The following is a 21012-nucleotide window of genomic DNA, read 5'->3' as shown; positions in this document are numbered from 1 at the left end:
GTGGAGGTGATATGGTCCTTGACTAGTCTCTCAAAGCACTTCATCATGACGGAAGTGAGTGCTACGGGGCGGTAGTCGTTTAGCTCAGTTACCTTAGCTTTCTTGGGAACAGGAACAATGGTGGCCCTCTTGAAGCATGTGGGAACAGCAGACTGGGATAGGGATTGATTGAATATGTCCGTAAACACACCAGCCAGCAGGTCTGCGCATGCTCTGAGGGCGCGGCTGGGGATGCCGTCTGGGCCTAAATAAATAGAATTGGATGAGAAAACATATAACACAAAAACACAACTCAACTATTTTTATTTTATGATTTATTGAGGCCTCAAAAAATACATGATACCAAATGTGAAACATACTATAGGGTTTGTCACAAGCAACAATTTAGTAACATAGACAGACTGTATGTACAGTAGTGAATGTAGCTTCATCAAAGTGCAATTTGTATGAATGTCTCCAAATGATATTTTACTGTAAATACACTATGACATCAGTACTGTAGGCACATCAAATACTGTCGCCACGTCATATTATATAATCAACAATTAAATTACACAGACATATGTTCTAGAGAAAAAACATAGTGTATCACTGACCAGAGACACCCCTCCAATCAACAAACACACAGTGAATGCAGTAGTTCAAGTCTAACTGACTGGTGAAAACACTCATGCATTGTTGCAGCGAGACCAAGTGGTTAGTAACAACCTCCCCATGATGGTGTCCCTGTTTAGACACCAAAACATTGTTTACCCCACGCCTGTCATGGTCACCACAGAGAAGCCCACCTTCTCCAGAGACACCCGGGGAGGCTCGTCCACATGGTACTCCCAACTGGAAATGCAATGATCTCATTATTATTTGATTGAGAACACATGGCATTAGTACTATACATTTGCACAATGTAAATCCATGGCAGCCGAAGGTTTTACATTTAAAAACCAACACTGTGGTGTTTGGGTATTTGTTGTAAATTCATACAGAAATTCAGTAAATGGAGAAAGCATAGTTAGGGTCCATGAAGTAACACTAAGGAATTTGTATGCCATTTGAAGGGTATGTTGTTAACACATTTATTTACACTACACATTTTCTGTAGATTCTGAGCTTTTTTAAAAAGCAGTAAATGATGCAAATGACTCACAAGTATGTTGGTCTTTCTGGCTCCTAGCTTCCCAGGTGTTGGACGTTTTGCTGTCTCTGTGTGGCTAAATAATGTTCTGTGGTTTGGGGTTGCTTCAGTTGATGGAGCTGGGTGAGTTGTGTGTGTACTGACTAAAATCAGCAATTTCCTGCATTGAGAAGGCATCACCAACACGGATACTATCTTTAATATCCTCAAGGCTGTGCTACAGAGAAAATGACAGATTAAACAAACTGTCTGTAAACTTGTCATTCTGTGCAGACTGCAGAGCAATATTAATGGACATTGAAAAACGTGTTTTTCTAGAACCCTTTCATTTCACGCAACAAATTAATCCATGGAATCACCGCAACTATGTGAGTCTGTTGGGACATGGGGCTGACTTGTTACCAAGTACAGGAATTCCTCGACAGAGTTGCAGCAGACAAGTTCTCAAATTAACCTGTCTTGCTATGCTTTCCTACTTTAAATGAACCTGTCTTGCTATGCTTTCCTACTTTAAATTAACCTGTCTTGCTATGCTTTCCTACTTTAAATTAACCTGTCTTGCTATGCTTTCCCACTTTAAATTGTTTGTCTGTGGTTTTGTTTGATTGTTTTATTAAACAATTATTGATTAGCAAACAAATAAAACAGAAGACAAACATATGTAGATGGTAAGAGTCTAAGACTACATTTTACAAGTATCAACGCATAGCGACTCTGAGGTTAATTTAAAAGACTTGTGTGCGCCCAATCCTATGCTAACTAAAACGTGTCTCGGTTTCCACTATTGGCTGTCTGGAGAGGAAGACTGCTTTGGCTGTCTGGAGAGGAAAGCAGCCGGTTGTGATACAGCCTGGAATCGAACCAGGGTGTCTGTAGTGACGCCTCTAGCACTGTGATGCAGTGCCACTGCACCACTCGGGTACCCTCTCGGGACCATTCCTCCATGCAGAATCTTTCCAGATCCTTGATATCCTTCGTCTGCACTTATGGACTGCCCTCTCAATTCAAACCACAGGTTTTCAATGGGATTCAAGTCTAAAGACAGATGGCCATGGCAAAATGTTGATTTGGTGGTAAACTAACCATTTCTTTGTGAATTTTGAAAGTGTGCTTAGGGTCATTGTCTTGCTGGAAGATACACTTGCGGCCAACTTTCAGCCTCCTGACAGAGGCAACCAGGTGTTTGGCTAAAATGTCCTGGTACTGGGTAAAGTTCATTACATCATTGACCTTAACAAGGGTCCCAGGACCAGTGGAAGCCAAATAGCCCCATAACAAAGATCCACCACTATATTTTACAGTAGGTATGCGTTTCTTTTCTGCATCCTTATTTTGATGCAAAACCCTCCACTGGTGTGTGAGGCCTAAGAGACATGCGTCATCCAATAATTGTAAACGCCCGAGTCTGCTAAACGGAATTGGCCCTTACATTGGAATGGGTGCTTTGGTCAGATGACATGAAAATAGATCTCTTTGGCCATGCACACCAATGGTGGGCTTTGCATCAAAATAAGAATGCATAAGCAGAATATAATTTTTTTAATCGTCGCAAGGTGAGGTATTAAATTTGACCCCAAAATTTCTCTGAGCAATTGTATTAGTAAAAAATATAATTTCCCCAATTTCTTAGTATACAATATAGCTCAGTATTTGAATGATTTATTTTTGCTCCTCTTTATTACAGGTGTCAATTTCAGAAGCAACTTCATGTCACTGTGACATGGTTCAATATGGTTTAAGCTATTATATTGCAGTCCCATGACAGCTCAATTGGTGTCAATACCGCTGAGATGTCTTTTTGTGATACAGAAATATTACTTTAACATTCTAATACACAGTCCTTTCAAATGGATGTCATGTCAATTTGTGGAATCATGTAACCAGAGTTAAAATAACTTCTATGTAGTCAGGAGATTTAATGATAAAACTATTTTAATACAATGTGTCTCATACAGAAACTATGGTTCTTGGACGCACAAACAAATAGAGAAAATGTAGTCGTTAAGGGTGTCAAACCTTGTTAGTAAGGGGGCATGTACTGATGTTTATTCTATTAAGAGCAGATGTTTGATTAAATAAAGAGAATTGATCTATTGATGTAGTTGAATGTCAAATCCAAAGATGGTTTAAATGAAAAACACTGGTAGAAAATCAGACCCCCCCGAAAAACACTGGTAGAAAATCAGACCCCCCCCGAAAAACACGGGTAGAAAATCAGACCCCCCGAAAAACACGGGTAGAAAATCAGACCCCCCGAAAAACACGGGTAGAAAATCAGACCCCCCGAAAAACACGGGTAGAAAATCAGACCCCCCCGAAAAACACGGGTAGAAAATCAGACCCCCCGAAAACACTGAAAATTAGACCCCCCGAAAAACACTGGTAGAAAATCAGACCCCCCGAAAAACACTGGTAGAAAATCAGACCCCCCGAAAAACACTGGTAGAAAATCAGACCCCCCCGAAAAACTAAATCAAACAAAACAATAACACAAACATACATCTAAATATGTCCACGTCTACCAGTGGAGTTAGATAGAAATATTATTTTACAAGTCCATTGGGTTGGTGAAAAATGTCACTTCTGTGAAGTTGAGCTCCCTCTGATTATCAAAGCCGCTATAGGCCCATATACTGTATAATACAAACTGAGTATTCAGTGTAAGCCTAAGCATGGGCAAATCACTGTGCTCCTTAGGGCAATAGGCAACATTCTCTATGCACAGTACCCTCTTGTACTGTAGGAATGCATTCTTCCCTCAGTAATGGGACAGTCCAAAATCATATCAACACAACAGTTATGGCCAGCATCTCCCTATTAGTCATTTTCTTAGCTCTTACCTCAGGGAAGTGTGTACACACAAACACACAAGAGCTGCCATTGTGCAAGTCTATGGTAGCGGGTGAGGGGCATAGCCACATGACATACAGCCATGCTCTCACTCCCTGGTATGGTGCCATCTGAGCTCAGTCCTTGGCGTCACCCACCCCATCTGCGTTGATGGCAAACATGGCTTCAGACTCAGGGAGGCAGGGCGAGTCGTAGATTTTGCAGATCCTTGTTTCGCCGCGGCCTTTCCTCAAGTACAGTCTGAAAACAAGGAGCAGTTTTAGCTTGATAGCTAGCTGTATTCTTTTAGAACCCAGTGGCTTAACGACTTGCATGCTATGTTTGAAACCATTAGAATGTGAACAAGAGGGAGTACAAGAGAGTCAATGGAGCCACTCACCGCGTAGTGGAGGCATGTGCCATGATGTTGCCCCCGATAGGTTTTTTAGGGTCTGCTGAGAACATGGCGGCACCGTCTACCTGGGCCACCACCTGATTGGTTATCACCACAGCAACGCCAAACTGTGACAAGGCGAGAGTCAAAAAATGTTTAGCGTTACGACCATACCATGAACGCTAAAAACATCAAATGGATGTACAGAGAAGGGTTCAGAACGTTGCTGATATAAACATATTGTATTAGACCGGCACAATAGGTAAGGAGTTCAGCGAACAGACAAAACCCCTGTAATTCTAGCCCTGGACTTACCTCGTCTGCTAGCCTTAGCAGCATTCTCAGGAAGCGTCCCAGGTGGCCTTGCCGTGCAGCGAGCTCTCCCCTCCCGGAGTAGTCGGTTCTGTAGAGGGCTGTGGCACTGTCCACTATCAGCAGGGCATACCTGAGAAGGGGCCATATGGTTAGAGACCTATAGCACTGCAGACTAGAGGAAGGGGTACTTTACTAGGATTTCTTTGAGGGTACTGCCCTTATTCCAGATCACTAATTCATGTCATAAACAACAGTATTTACATGGAAGGAAAGCAAGTAATGTGAGAAATGGAAAAACATCTGAATGGTCAGAAACCAGAGGGAGGGAGATGGGTCTGACCTGGACTCTGCCATCATGGCTGAGGCTTGGTAAAGCAGCTGGGTCTGGTGGTCTGTGTTAAAGGCCCTAGCGTAGGCTACATTGTCCAGAACGTCACTCCCAACAAGTCCATACCTAATAAAAGACAACAGTACCTTCTGGTGTGATACAGCTTTTTGAAGGAAGTACTGCATTTGCAATGGTAACTCTCTGAACAGACAGAAATTGATGCCCGTTATTCCTGTAGAGGAATAGCGTGGCTCCAAATTTCAATCTCTGTCAGTGTCATTTAACCCAGTAGTTACTCCATTGTTATTGTGTTGGTCCATGAGAGAACTCACCGCTCTGCTACAGCCAGTAACCTCTCTGGTCTGAAGGTCCCCTCTGTATCAATGTACATGGCTTTTCCCTCTCCACCACCCTGGTCAATGGGCAACTGAGTTGGGGAAAAGCACAATAGATCAAAAACTGAATGTCCTGAGTGCTATCGTCATATTCTGTGAGCAAATGTGATTGGTATGAGATAGGAGTATACAGCCAAGTCTGCCTTTATTAGTATGGGGGAAAAAAATGGCATCATGACAAGTACCTGGCAGGTGACTGCAAGGGTGTGGCACAGCTGTGTTTTTCCTGTCCGGAACTCTCCAAACATTTCTGTGATGGAGCCTGTCTCTATCCCACCTGAGCGAGAAAGACTTTTTCATGCACACGATGACAAAAAAAATACACCTGGGCAACTCAAAAATCATGTCCCGAGTCATGAGAACAGTTATAAAAATCTAGGTAACTGGCCTCACCCTGTAGCAGCTTGTCCAGCTCTTTGGACCCAGTGGAGATCTGGATGATTTCAGCTCGGCGTTGGTGGAACTCTGTTGCTGTGGTGAAGCCCATGGGCACTAGTTTGGCAGCTTCAGCCTGGAGAAAATACCATAGAGGAAGATCAGCCACAGTCATAATATCAGACCTAATGGGAACTGTGGGCAACCCAAAATGAGCAGAAAATAAAAACTCAGATTGGAAAATGAAGGTGACCTAACCAGAACTTTGTCTGCTTTGGCCTCACTGATCCCCTTGATGTTAAGCAACTCCTTCTTGGGGGCATAGGCCACTGCCTCAATGGTGTGGAAGCCTGCATCCTCCAGCTTCTTTATGTCACTGGCACTGATGCCACATTGCTGTGTAGGAAACATTGCAAATGTAGGCCGTCATTGTAAATAAGAATTTGTTCTTAACTGACTTGCTTAGTTAAATAAAGGTAAAAAAATAAAAATAAATGCACCAACACCTACCTCAAGTCTGCTCAGTAGCTGTGGTCCAAAGCTCTCCTCCTCCTCTACCTCTGCCTCCACTCTGGCCTCGCTTCTCACAGCCATCTTGATTTATGGACAGGTGAGGTATGTCTTTCAAAGGGGAGAAAGTTTGGACGGTGCAAGAGTTATAACTCTATAGTTAGTAAACAAGTATGTTTCACTGAGGAGAAAACAACTGCGAGGCAAATATTACTTTCCATTGTGTTAGTTACTGAAACACACTTGATCACGACAGGATTTCCCCCCCGATCGGGAATAAGAAATTATTCAAACTATCAACAGAAGTTACACAACCGGAAATTGTAACCAACTACTGTACAGTAACGTTAGCTGGTCAAGTTGTTGATGTTGACCTTTCCAGCCTGTTCATGCATCTAGTAATCAAAGAATTATTGACTTACTAAGTGAAATAAGATTTAGCTAGCTAGTTCACCTACTAGTAAGTGTTGTATTTCTTGTTTAGAGACTTGTACAGTCTTTGAATGTGACTGATATTCATGAAAGTTAGCGTTACCTAGCATTATTAGGCTAATTCGTTCAGCTGAGCTACTGAATTACATGATCTGGCATGTCTGTGAGTGACTTGGCTTACATCCAAATGTTTAACTCAAAATAGTAGCTAGCTCATGTTAACTTCAAGTTATGGGATATGGTTTATCCAAACGTATGATAACAGCGTCCACTTACCTCTAGTTTTTATTGCTTGAACTAAAATCTCCCGCTCGCTAGTCAACGTACTTGTTTATCAGGCTACGTAATTACGCTAACCCTTCCCTCGAGTGCTGGGATTGGACAGTGTTGGGTTGCATCCCAATGAAAAACATGTACTTCCTCACTCCCATTTCATTCCCTTGATCTGCATCTGAAAAATCAATATATGGAAGCAAGCTAAATGTAGTGGTCAGTAAGCACTATATAACCAAGGCTTTTGCTATTTCTAAAAACGTTTGGCTGGTGTGCCGTCACCCATCTGAGCAGTCGGCTGTGAATGCCCTCACTGGCTTGTGCAATTATGTTGTGTATGTTGTGGTCCTTCTGTAGCTCAATTGGTATAGCATGGCGCTTGTAACGACAGGGTAGTGGGTTCAATTCCCGGGACCACCCATACGTAGAATGTATGCACACATGACTGTAAGTCGCTTTGGATAAAAGCGTCTGCTAAATGGCATATATTATTATATATTATATGTTGACTGTGATTTGGGTTCTGACCCTCCACAGGATGTGCGGTAAGAACAATGCGGATGCATCTCTTTTAAGGGTTGTTTTCCTTTTCCTCTTAGCACACACACACTTTTGGTCAGTTCACATGAATCTTGACTGGGAGTGAATATTGGTGGAATAGGATTTGTGTTAATCCGAATGAATTGTGGTTCGACAATTACAATTACTGATACATAACAGTATCAGTAAAGCGTGATAATTATGCTATATAGACAGGATATATGAACATGAATGAATAACCATAATATTACGCTATTATAACAGCTATAAACAGGGCTATAATCTTAGTATCATAAACATTAACCAAAAGATGAACCTCTTGTCAGAGAAAGAGAAACCTATTACTGAGACTGACAAAATAAAGACTTGGCACCTTCTCTCTCCGGCCTGGTGCGGGAGCCTGCTGTGCTGAGCTCTTATCTGATCTGCCCTAGAGCCACAGGGTCGCAATTTACTCTGCGCATGTGCGACCTCCAAGACCCGTCTGGGAGAAGCGCAACAACCGCTTTAATTAACTATGGCTATTATGGTAAGCACTCGCACACATATAATGCACATATGAAAACTATGTTTAGCAATAAAACAATGACACGCATGGCAATGGGCACAAGGCTACATTCTATGAACAATATGCCAAGCAGTATTGGCAACTCCAACATGAAATAATAGTAACAACGGTACAATAGAACATATGGTTGCAAACTGATCCAAGTTACTAAGTCATTTAGTAATTACCCATTATTACACATGTAAAAAATACATCCAATAAACCCCCCTCCAACTTACATTACGATGCACACACCCAATTCATGTATTCTTGTTACTGTCCTCAGAAATGTGTCTTCTTTTTTTTGACAACAATAACACTCTGACGTCTGGGTGCAGTGTCCAGATGTGCCTTTTCAAGCACTCTGATTGGTTGGGAATGGCAGCTATGGATTTTTAAAAATAACTTAACCTTTATTTAACTGGGGAAGTCAGTTAAGAACAAATTGTTATTTACAATGACCGCCTACCCCAGCTGAACCCTCCACTAACCCAGACGACGCTGAGCCAATTGTACACCGCCCTATGGGACTCCTGTTCATGGCCAGTTGTGATACATCCTGGGATCGAACCCAGGTCTGTAGTGACGCCTCTACCACTGCGATGCAGTGCCGTAGACCGCTGCACCACTCAGGATCCCTTAAAACTAAGATAACTACGGTAGGCTAAACAGCCATACTAACTGCACTGAGGGAAATTTAGGGAGAGGAGGGGAACAGGACAGATTTATTTTATTTTTAGCAATATTACGACACATTACAAATCAGAGGAGACAATGAGATGATGCCACTATAGACTATTGAGATGCAGCCATAAGAGCATACCAGTAATATCACTGAGGGGGTTCGATTAATCCCACCCAGGCACACCAGTGTAGGCGTGTTTTCTATTGGCTGAAAGTTGATTGCATTCGAGACGTGCCCCTTTCAAAGCCCACACCAAAATCGGCTCAAAAACAAGTGAGGTAATAAAGCAATGTGTAGTAATTACTAGGATTGCTTTCTCAAGCAAAAGAGATTGCTTTTGATAAAAATGCTATATCTGCCTTCCCAATGAAAACTAGTTAGAACATTCTAATATTTATTTTATGGAAAGGATATGCATGTTTCTAGATGATGCACTATCCTGCCTTGTTGACAAAATGACTGAGCAGCGCAGATTACGGTTTGATTTGAGAAAGGCTCCCTCCCTGCTTTTGCCCAATTACTTAACGGGTCTATGCCCAGTGCTGCACGGATCAGCATAATCAAATCGGCCCAATGTAAAAATCCTGTTGACTTTCCATACTATTAAATTATAAATAGTACCAGTCAAAAGTTTGGATACACCTATTCATTCAAGGGTTTTTCTTTATAGTATTTTCTACATTGTACAATAAAAACAAAGACATCAAACCTATGAAATAACACATATTGAATCATGTAACCAAAAAAGTGTTAACATTTTATAGTCTTCAAAGTAGCCACCCTGACTTGATGACAGGAGAGTGATGAGTGCTGCATCAGATGACCTGGCCTCCACAACCACCCGACCTCAACCCAATTGAGATGGTTTGGGATGAGTTGGACCGCAGAGTGAAGGTAAAGCAGCCAACAAGTGCTCAGCATATGTGGGAAGTCCTTCAAGACTATTGGAAAAGCATTCCAGGTGAAGCTGATTGAATGCCAGTGTGCAAAGCTGTCAAATGGCGGCTACTTTGAATAATCTGAAATATATTTAGATTTGTTTAACACTTTGTTTTGGTTACTACATGATTCCATGTGTTATTTCATAGTTTTGATGTCTTCAATATTATTCTACATTGTAGAAAATAGTAAAAATAAAAACCCATGAAAGAGTAGATGTCCAAACTTTTGACTGGTACTGTATATATTTGTATGACGGCCAGATATGATCTGAAACCCCCATTTGTTCAGAGAGAGAACTGAAGAGCCAGGTTAACAATTTTATGTTAAACCAGTGATTGTTATCATACAGAGAAAACATGGGTAAAAGTTGCAGTTACATTTTAATAATGATTCAGACAATTAACAAAGACTAAATGTTATTGTACTACTCAAGCTTGTTTCAGTTATTGTAATTCTTGCCATAGTTTTGCTAGAGGAAATACATCAAAGATGTTTGAAATGGCCAACTATTACTATTGATCCCTTATGAACAAAAATTATACAAATTATCAAAACTTATGGTAGAAAATATGTAAAAAATAAAATAAAAAAAACAATGTGGCATTGAACATTTATAAATGGAATTGAAACATACACATTTTCAATCACTACATCAGGGCTGCCCAACCCTCATCCTGGAGATCTGTCCTGTAGGTTCAGTCCAACCCTAATTTAGCACATCTGATTCAGCTAGTCAAGGTCTTGTTGAGCAGCTACTTAGTAGAATCAGGTGTGTTAAATTAGGGTTGGACTGAAAAACTACAGGACAGTAGATCCCCAGGAAGGGGGTTGGGCAGCCATGCACTACATAGAACACCCATTGACTGGAACTGGTCTCAGCACAGCAGACTTTCATGGATCCTCTTGACAATCTTGGTCAAGTAGTTCTTGGCTGGTGTGACTGATGATACAATGTCTTCCACCTGGTCTTTTCTGTATATATATAAATAAATAAAAGTATTATAGTGTTAGTTGTTAAAGGTGCAATGTTGCAACAATGTACCAGTAAAACTAGAAACAAAACGTGTGTGAGAAGACAAATATGAAGTCTTACGTTGCATTTCCAATGTGATTTTGGAAGTTTTGCACATGAAAGAGACCAAAGGGGTAGGCGGAGGTGACGGCTACTGTCATCTCAAACTTGCTAAACGACTTGAGACTGGAGAATAGGATTCGAACTCTGAAATAAAGGAGGACAAAACAATAATGGGTTTTGCATTCAGAAAGCTGTTGAATGGAACTACATCTACAAAATTCTCTAGAAAGGACAGTCCCATTTAAGTCAACATTCTCTGGTGGTCTGACTAGTCTAGGAGTTGAATTTCTATGGTGTGTATTCTTACTGTGTGTCCACACAGCTGATGTCCAGGATGTCCAGCCTCAGAGCACCCCACTTTTTCATCAGGTGGATCTCTTCTCCCAGGAGGCGACAGCGGCTTACCACCAGACCCACATCATGCAGCAGCTGGAGAGCGAGAATCAGATATTATACAGCCAAAACGGAACCTCTGTGGACATGCAATACAAACCCCCTTTCTGGACTTTTACGTCATGTGGATCATCCCTTTTAACCAAGCCTCACACTTACCATGGGAATGTATCGACTGGTGGGGTACTTCTTGAGCCAAGTGGTTTCACTGCCTATGTACTGGCATAGCAGATTGTGTACAAGCCGAGAGTAGCACTGTGACTTTTCATCTGTAAGAAAGAAAAGGCGAGTTTGCAAGGCAATAGTCCTGTGTGTGGCGAGAACCAAGAAAATATTCTATATTAGTGTCCGAGCTTAATTTCTCCCACCATCCATTTGGCGTTGAAATGTGATGTCCATGATGTTACGCTCAGTCTGTTCACAGACTTCTCCTAAATAAAAGAGCAAAGCATTAGAAAAACATTGACATTTGTCTTAAAGCAACCCTTTGGAAAAAAAACTGCAGAGCAAAACTACTATAAACATACTAGCACTTTTGGTGCAAGCAAAGTTATACCATGAAGGAATATATAGCACTACATCATACCGTTAGGTTTCTCAAACTGCACCTCCAACAGCAAGGACTCGTAGAGAAAGCTGTAGACTGTCTTCATGTCATCTTTCTGCACAAACTTCCATTCATTCACTCTGAAACCAAAAGAGGCCAAAAGTGTAATTCAAAGTTGAACGGAATAGTAGGTGTATAAGCAGGAGGAAAAATGTCCGGAAAATGAGACACGGACCTATCCAGCATGGCAATATGTTTCTCAAGTTCCAGAGTTTCCTTTCGTAGTCTGTCCACTTTGTCCACAGAGTTTGTCTTCTGTAGTTTCAATTCACACATTTGCCTGTGGAGAAAAACAAATGGTTTCCATTTCTCGGCACATCCAGTGGAAGGCAGTAAAGTAATACAAATTAAAGTCTCAATAGAGACCGTAGCTCTGGCGACAACAAAGAAAAATAAAATGTATTTGCACTAAATTATGATTCAAGCCATGTAGACTTACCTTTCACTTTTAACAATTGCTTTGTTGACCTTCTCCAACCCTGATAGAACATAATTCAACATTAACATGTCAAATACCAAGCACACCATTGATTAATAATGAAACATTTCATTAAAAAAAAGATTGTGGCATCATACGTTACCTTGCTGCCTTGCTTTCAAGGTTGGCTCACAGTCCTCTACCCCTGTGCCCTCCACAGCTGCAAGTTCTGTGGCAGACAGAAGAAAGAATAAGCATGACAAAACCTCAAATTCAAAATCAATTACCACCACTAATACCTCAATTATCTTAACAGGATGACAAGCATGCATTGTGCAATGCAATGAATTGAATTACAGTAGAGAATATGAAAGGCTCAAAAGGAGATGAACTCAAATCCAATATACCATCTTCCAAGTCATGTAGACATTCATCAAGGTCTTTCAGACACTGATCGGTCTTCTCAATATTTCCTCTCAAGTAATGTTGTGCCTCCTGTGAAGATGTAATGGGACATCAATGAAACAGTTCTTTTTTAAATTTTTACCCCCAATTTTGTGGTATCCGATTGTTAGTAGTTACTATCTTGTCTCATCACTACAACTCCCGTAGGGGCTCGGGAGACGAAGGTCGAAAGTCATGCATCCTCCGATACACAACCCAACCAGGCCACACTGCTTCTTAACACAGTGTGCATCCAACCCAGAAGCCAGCCGCACCAATGTGTCGGAGGAAACACCGTGCACCTGGCCCGGCCCGCCACAGGAGTCGCTGGTGCGCGTTGAGACAAGGATATCCCTACCGCCCAAGCCCTCCCTAACCCGGACAATGCTAGGCCAATTGTGCGTCACCCACGGACCTCCCGGATCGCGACAGAGCCTGGGCGCGAACCCAGAGTCTCTGGTGGCACAACTGACTCTGCAGTGCAGCGCCCTTAACCACTGCGCCACTCGAGAGGCCAATGAAACAGTTTATTAGCAGAGTTTTACACACACAAATGTGGAAAGCATAAGTATTTTTCAGTCAAAGGTTACAAGCAACAAAGCGAAGGGATTTTTGTTCTCATCAGGGGTCTTACCAGAGTTGTGCGCACAAGGTCAGAGTACAAAACTGCTTTCATTTCATGAGATCGCACTTTGCTTCTCTTTCTGAAGAATGTCCTCCTCTCTTTCAACTTTGAACCAACAAGCAGCAACTGGGGAAAATAAGCCACAACATCAAGAGGGGTGGCCCAAATGGATCAAACTGACTAGTAATAGCAAGAGGGAAATTAATAAATAACCAATGAAAATGAAAGACAAAGTTAAATACTTCTTCATCTGAAAAGCCCTTCACCGCCTCCCAAAGTGTTCCATTAACACTTTGCAGAAGACTGTCTTGGTCTCTCAGACGTGCTTTCAACCTGAAATCAGAAAGTACACCAAAGGGATGAACATACATGGCTTGTTATTTGCTAAGCAGGTTACAGATTTGAGCAGTAAAAAAAATGTTTATCTTAATTTTACGGTAAATAAAATGCTATGTAAAGCGTCACAATGACATGCATAATTAAACATACCCCTCCACCATTTCTGTGAGTATCTGGCAGTCTGTCTCATACACCCTCTGTTTGGGACGGTTGATATGTTTCTCGATTAACAAGTCCTCTGTTTTGCGATCGAGATCCGACACAATCTAAGGAGATGAAAATCTGTATTTAGCACCTATGTTTATTGTGAGCGTCAGTCAGTAAGTATTATTCCTTGTAATAATTCCTCAAAAGTTACTAGTATTTTTTTTGTGTGTGTCAAAATTCAATTCTAAAGACAAAGGTTTAAGATTTACTCTCGCAGGCAGAATACTTTGTCGAGGTTTATGGATGACAAAGTCGATGCTGAAGAGTTTCAGGAACTCAGCCACTGTAATGCTGCCATCTTGGAGTTTCTGAAATTAAATGTGGAAGAGCAATGAAAACACAGTATATCAGAAGTGGTAACAGGAATAGTCAATACAAAAGGGAGTTGTTGACATACCTTCCGTACATCAGATGTGTAGTCCCCGGTGTTGTCAAGCAGGGACTCAAATTGGCTTTGTCTGTAAGCTGCAAAATGGCATCAAGTTAGTATTGCCTACCTAACCAACACGATGCACTTTAAAAGGGACCAAGACAGACAAGATGATGATGAATGAGACAGACGAAATGAGCAGTAAAAGCGCCTCAAAACTCACTTGACGACTCAAATGTGCCCTCACATCGGAGGTTGGAGTTGCTGCTGGAGCCATCAGCTGCAGCTCCTGTACAGTTACTGTCCCACTGAACTACCTGTGTGTGGGGGATCTGTCAAGATAAAATGTGAAAAAATTAAAAGTATTAACTCTTATTGAATACATTTAACAAAATAAATGTGAACTGATGAAATGAAAAACAGTATTTACCATTTCTCTGATGTTTTCTGTTGATGGCTTATTCCTCTTTACCTCATCCATGGAGTCATCATGGCCCTCTTCTGGTAGGGGCCTCTTCTGACATTGGGTAACAGTTAGGACCAGCTCTTTAAAGACCTCATGCTCCACAACATCCTTGACCACCTTGCCTAAGAAAAGATTTCCTTTATCGTCGACCCTCTGGGGTGACTTGGTGTCCATAGTTTCTGATAAGTCCTCTTCACTGCTAATGTCTGGAAGCACTTCATCATCAATGTTCTCCATCGAGGTGTTGCTCCTCAGTTCATGAGTGCCTCCCAAGCTATTCTTCTTCAGAAGTTTCCCAAAATCTGTCACGTTATTGGACTGGTTTGATTCAGAGGGTTTGGCTATTTGTGGGAGTTTGGGCAGGAAACCACCAAATGACAGTCGTGATGCAAAGCATTTACTTTTCAAGTTTAAAGGAGCAGTCATATTAGGTTTGTCATTAAGAATAATATTGTGTTCCAAGTTGACACTTGTTGGTCTCTCAGTCATTAATCCCATGGTTTTAGACCCATAGTCTACAGTTGAGAAGGATTCTGTCTCTACATTGTGTTGGTCAGAGGTCCTCATCAGGTGAGATAAAGGTGCAGTGCAGCTACCCATCACTTCAGTGGATTCATTTATCATGCGGCTCATATGATTAAGTTTCAACTGCAGATCTGCCAAACTCATTCGCCTGGTCTTTGCCTTCTTCAAAGGTATATTATCTTCTGTTGAGACTGAAGAGGCAATGGGAGAGCTTTCTGGATTGTTAGGAATAAAGGAGCAGTCTTCATCTTTCAGATCAGGATCATTTCGGTCTGCCAATCCCTTTAGGTCAAAGTGTTCTGTAAGGTTAGTGGCGATTTCTCTAGGGTGACCCTCCGGTAGACACAAGGAAATTGCATTTGTGGTGGATGAAGGGCCCTTCACATTGGTAGGTGCATGTTGTTCAATTTGCGTTGTGACAGCCTTGGTCATCTCCATTTCATGATCCTCAGAAAACATTTCAGTTTCATCCCTGGCCATTTTCTTCTCCTCCAGGTTAGAGGGTACAGGTACAGGATTATTTCTGCAACGGGTCACTTCTGCTACTCGTTTCACTTCCATATCATTTGCCTGACTAATTGACACATTGCCTAATGGTGGATTTGTTTCAGGGGAAAACATCATGTTAATAACTTTGGATTCAATTGCAACAGTCTGGCTCCTTGTCAGTTCCATTTCAGAGTCAGAAGATGTAGGTGCCTTTTTACTGCAGAGGCTTTCAACACCTAACTGAAATGTAATCTCACCAAAGGCACTCTGCTCTGCCGGGGGAACCATCTGCAGGGTCTTACTCACACTGGATAAATGTTGCCTTCCCATGAAAGGTTCACGATTCCCCATCTTGATGTTTTCAGACTCAATTACAGCGGTCTGACTTCTCGTCATATCCATGTCATCTGAATCTGATGCCCAACGTTGATCAGGTTTGTGACCCACTTCCACAGAATGATTGCCCTTTGCTCCAGTGAAATTTGTCTTTGAGATTGTGGACATCCTAGCTAAGGTCTCACCCCCATGGGCAGAATGTGACACATTTGTTAATATCTGTGCAGTGAGAGCTTGAGTCATCTCCATACAATTGTTGTCCTCCCCAATAAGAGTTTTATTTGAATCCAAAAAGCTGACAAATCTTCCTCTACCACCTTGGAGTGAAGGAGTTACACCACAAAAACCTCTGGTGTCAATAATCCCAGTTTTGCTCCTTGTGATTTCCATGTCATCTGTACTAAGCTCTGCTCTAATCAGGCTCTTCTCAAATGTTTCCTTTTGGTGTTTTGATATGGGGAACAATCTGCCAGTGGTCTCATCTGTCACGTTCAGACCATTTCTGTGATCTATAGTCACAGTGAGAGATTTGGTCATGTCCATACCACAGTCATCCTCTGACATATGATTGGGTCTGTTGGAAGCTGACATGAATGATATACTTTTCCTTGTGTTTTGCATGCGATTGACCACATTGAGGCTTTTGGTGTCGATGGCAACAGTTTGACTTCTAGTTATTTCCATGTCATCAGGATCTGATATGGCTACAGAAAAACTTTTAACCTGATCCAGCGCCCTCTTCACACTGTTAGCATTGTCTGAGAAATTGCCATATTCCATAGATGGTGGCACATAGGATAGACCCAGGTCAAACTTGCTCTTCGGTTTGCTAAGAGAAGGCTTTTCCATCACACAATATTTGGAATCAATTACAGCAGTTAGGCTTTTTGTGATTTCCATGTCATCAGGATCAGAGGATGCAGGCTCCAATACTTTATTACTTCTCTGTCCTGAAGTCATCTCCATGTTAGTACTCAGATCAGAGTGAAAGGACATCTCTGTTGTGGGGAACAAGCTCTGTAGTGGCTTATTAATTGCTATATGGCTGTTTGACACAATATTTCCAGTGAGGGCCTCAGTCAGATCCATACCATTGCCATCTTCTGAAAAACACACACCTCTGTGAGAGGCTGGCATAAAAGACAAACTTTTCCTTGTATTCCCTAGTAAGGGAATTTCTGTTAGGGCTACACTTTTGGAATCAATGGCAACTGTTTGACATCTTGTCATCTCCATGTCATCTGAGTATGGATAAGAGGTCTGTTGATTTTGCTGAACGGAGGAGATTCTGTTTTCTGGGGGAAACATCCAGGGTGATGATTCACCTTTCTTGGTCGGAGCACACACATTCTCCTGGAGAGGTACATTGAGAGCTGAAGTTATTTCCATGCCATGGGCATCACCTGAGAAGATCTGGGATTTATTGGGATCTGATGTGAAGACCACACTTTTCCTTTCAATTTTATGAGAGGGATTTGGCCCAAACATCCAAATGGCTTTGGAGTCAATGGCAACAGTTTGGCTCCTGGTCAACTCCATTTCATCTGGATCAGTAGAGACAGTTACCTGACTGAAAGTTCTTCCCCTAAGCCGTTGCTCTTCAGAGCTTACAGTTTGCACACACTGAAAAACTCCTTTGCCATCTATCAAAGTGGTATGGCTTTTTGTCAGATCCATATGATCTTGTTCAGTTTGCATCATAGATGTATTCATGAACTGAGGCCCTTGCCTTTGAGGGATAATTAAGCCCACTGTACAGTCTCCCCCCGTTGCTGACAAAGCTGGGAGCTGATTCTCTTTATCAACTCCTGACCTGCGGGCATTGAGCGCAGCAAGGAAACGTCTGTTGTTCGTTTTTTCTGGAGGGGATGCAGCTCTGTGGAATGCCACAGTAGTTGAGGATTTGGGAGCTATTGGATTACACATGGGGCCACTTGACTTCGTTATACTGGCAAGGAAATGTTCAAACTCTGGATCTATAACTCTGGCTAAGGAGGAAGGGTTTTTAAAGGGGGCATGATTCTCTGTTGAGTCCTGAAAACACCCAGTTTTACCTTTCTCCATTGAAAAAGTAAAATCCATGCTTCCACAGGTAGGTGTAGTCACATTGATTTCATTTGGCAGAACAACGGATTCTGAATCATTGGCGATGAGTATTGTGTGACTGTGAGTCATATCCATAAATGCTGTGTCCTCTCCTGTGAACATCATTGTTTTCTCCCCATAATCATCCTGGTTGAACATGACATTTTCCTATTAGGAGAAACAATGACTTTAGTGTCTCATGAATAGCTAAGTACACAGCAACAGCAATTAACACAGGTAAGAAGCGCACTGGCATGGTCAATGAAAGAATTGTCAATGTACCTTGGTTTTTGGCAATAGTTAAAATACTATTCTTATTATATTGTATTGTTATGAATGTCTATGTACCTATATAAACATGGGAAGAATGTAGCTACGCCAATTGAAAGTCTAATTTAAAGAGTCACATTTCTCAATGATAGCTTACCTTATTTCTTTGTTGTGAAACATGGAGGGGAGCATTCAACAAGGTTTCCATGCCTACATTTACAAATGAAGGTGCATAACAGTTAAAGGCATGGTGGTCACTGAGTGATTTATACAGTACCTACTGAGAATGCAAAAAATCTACTTAATAACTAGATTTTAGGCATACCTGTGATTGGTTGAGAACCGTCAATGGAACCCGTATGAATGCTTATGTTTTCTGCCGCTGTTAAATCAAATTGCATTTCAGTTGTAAATACGTTACATGAAAAAGCATGGACATTTTTTGAAAGGTTGGATAAATTGAAAGTAAAACAAACCCAACTGCCCGAGTTAATATTGTCACATTTTCACTGTTTAGCAATTGCAAAACCAGTCACGTAAAACAATTCAGCCAATGTGAAACAAACATTTGCATGAGCCTCCTCACTTAAATACACAGTATTGTGAAGCATCATATGCTGCTCTACATTGAGAAGAAAACAAGAAATGTCTCAAGCATACAGTAGGCTTACTTACTAGTTGTGAGGTTTTTTAGAGGACTCCGGACAGGGGAGCCATTCTTCACATCTCTGATAATGAAAAGGTAATAACATTGTTTTATAAGAGTTTCTTATTTTCGTGGCATTGTAGTTTAAATTCCAAATGTGGCACAGCAAAAACGTTTTACTTTGAAAACAGTAGAACATCATTGGAAGTGGCAAAACTGACTCTTCTGGAGATCCTCTTCTCTACTGGCTTGACCACCTCCACCTTGTGAAGACAATAATGCATTGAGTAAAATGACAGACATTCACAATTTCCCCAAATGCTATCTATTTAGTCTTTACCCGACTCTCCTCTAGCTCTGGGCCAGTGAATTTGATAGATGTCCTTGGAACTTTCAGGATCTAATTAGATGTGGATACAATATTAATTCAGAGACGTGCTGTTAAAATGGTTGACAAAACATTCTCAAACTAAATAGTGTTATGAGCAACTGTTGTACTGACCGAAGAAATACGCCGTTTGGAGGATCCAACATGATCACTGTTGCAATTTAGAAAACAAACCCAAGCAGTTAACGTACCTAGTAATATTAACGCTATACATGAAATACGAGACACGTAACAATAATTACATTTGTCCTATTTCACACATGTAAAGGTATGTATTATTAAACGTGTGAATTAGAATATAATTCTACATTTTGCATATCCCACCCCCCTGAGACCCCTTCGGAGAGTGAATTCATGGCCAGAGATAGCCCAATTGTAGTTCCCTATCAACAAACATATCACTCACTCCGTCCTTGATGCAGCATCAGGCGGCTCCATCTTCGCCGACAGTTATGAAATAAATACATTGACATAAACACATTAACTGGCTAGCTAGCAATCGTCGTTCACATTGATAACTGAGTGCTCGATGTGTGAAAGAAAAATACACAAATCTACTTAACTAGCCACGTTTGCTAATACACTGAATGACAATTATTAAAATACTTAGCAAGCGAACTAGCTGGTTAGCTAACTAACGTTAGCAAGAAGCGTTAACGTTAGATGTGTCACAAGTCAAGCGCTAATGTTAGCTAGTTAACTTAGCTATCTAGTCTACTTGAACACATTACTGTTAAAACATTGCAAAGATAATACGTTGTTAATTTGCCACAAAACTACTGTACCGTGTAGCTACTAGTTGTTCAAGTACAATTTTAAGATGCCAGCTATTAAGCGTCAAAGCTGTTGTTGGTTTTGAATTTAACCGCCCTCTCTTGAGCATGCGCAGTCAGATAACCTTCTTATTTACGCTATCTGAGTTGTGTGGAAATAAACGTTATACTGCCACCCTTGGACGTCAATAAATATTACGCAACTTTTACATTGAACGCTGGAAATAAGTATAAACGTGTAAACACCCTGGACTCCACTTGTTATTTTAGCCCTACTTACTACAAAACAACTCATATCGGCAGGGCCAGGACCTGTTTTTTATTCCGTTATTCCATTGATACTGTTCCCAGTTTATGTGTAGAAGAAACACAAAGGCAACAATAAACATGTTGATAATAAAGGGTATTCTGTTCATTTGTTTCATCCAAAAAATCTAGTTGGAAGGGATAAAATCTGAACAACTGACAGGCAGAATTCAGGTGGTGAGGGTCGGCAACTACACCTATACCATGCTAATTCTCAACACCGCTGAAGAAATTTGGCATGGGACCTTGGATCCTCAAGAAGTTCTACAGCTGCACAGTCGAGAGCATCTTGACCGGCTGCATCACTGCCTGGTACAACAATGACGAGACAGTCTATAGGGAGGAGAACAGAGACCTGGCAGTGTGGTGCCAGAACAACAACCTCTTCCTCACCGTCGATAAGACCAAGGAGCTAATCGTGGACTACAGGGAACGGAAGGCCAGGCACTCTCACATTCACATTGATGAGGCTGTAGTGGAGCGGTTCAAGAGCTTCAAGTTCCTCTGTGTCCACATCACTAAGAATCTATCATGGTCAAAACACAACAACACA

At 41.4% G+C, this 21012-nt stretch overlaps 2 protein-coding genes across 3 annotated transcripts; both read right to left on the bottom strand.

Annotated features, from left to right (window-relative positions):
• Positions 1-3563: 3563 nt before the first annotated feature.
• Positions 3564-8331, bottom strand: LOC123990826 (DNA repair protein RAD51 homolog A). 2 transcript variants are annotated; one of them, XM_046291714.1, is made up of 10 exons: positions 8310-8331; positions 6279-6389; positions 6027-6164; positions 5787-5904; positions 5579-5670; positions 5331-5425; positions 5011-5124; positions 4671-4800; positions 4362-4483; positions 3564-4222 (listed from the first exon to the last, which is right to left on the bottom strand). In XM_046291714.1, the coding sequence occupies exons 2-10, from the start codon at positions 6360-6362 to the stop codon at positions 4099-4101; spliced, it is 1017 nt and encodes a 338-aa protein (XP_046147670.1). In that variant the 5' UTR covers positions 6363-6389; positions 8310-8331; the 3' UTR covers positions 3564-4098. The 2 variants fall into 2 exon arrangements, with proteins under 2 accessions (XP_046147670.1, XP_046147669.1); XM_046291713.1 differs by lacking the exon at positions 8310-8331 and adding an exon at positions 6987-7111.
• A 1669-nt stretch (positions 8332-10000) lies between these two features.
• knl1 (kinetochore scaffold 1) lies at positions 10001-20250 on the bottom strand. The gene is made up of 25 exons (XM_046291712.1): positions 20166-20250; positions 19787-19818; positions 19495-19531; positions 19333-19392; positions 19173-19255; positions 19022-19074; positions 18672-18728; positions 18504-18556; positions 14606-18244; positions 14399-14507; positions 14203-14270; positions 14015-14113; positions 13749-13864; positions 13502-13592; positions 13269-13385; positions 12598-12685; positions 12354-12419; positions 12212-12251; positions 11948-12052; positions 11752-11852; positions 11534-11596; positions 11325-11434; positions 11080-11201; positions 10791-10916; positions 10001-10669 (listed from the first exon to the last, which is right to left on the bottom strand). The coding sequence occupies exons 2-25, from the start codon at positions 19816-19818 to the stop codon at positions 10573-10575; spliced, it is 5532 nt and encodes a 1843-aa protein (XP_046147668.1). The 5' UTR covers positions 20166-20250; the 3' UTR covers positions 10001-10572.
• Positions 20251-21012: the final 762 nt, after the last annotated feature.

This window comes from Oncorhynchus gorbuscha, linkage group LG12 (assembly GCF_021184085.1).
Source record: "Oncorhynchus gorbuscha isolate QuinsamMale2020 ecotype Even-year linkage group LG12, OgorEven_v1.0, whole genome shotgun sequence".
Classification (NCBI taxonomy): domain Eukaryota; kingdom Metazoa; phylum Chordata; class Actinopteri; order Salmoniformes; family Salmonidae; genus Oncorhynchus; species Oncorhynchus gorbuscha.
Note: the sequence above shows the minus strand (reverse complement) of the source record. Positions and strands in the feature narration are given on the sequence as shown.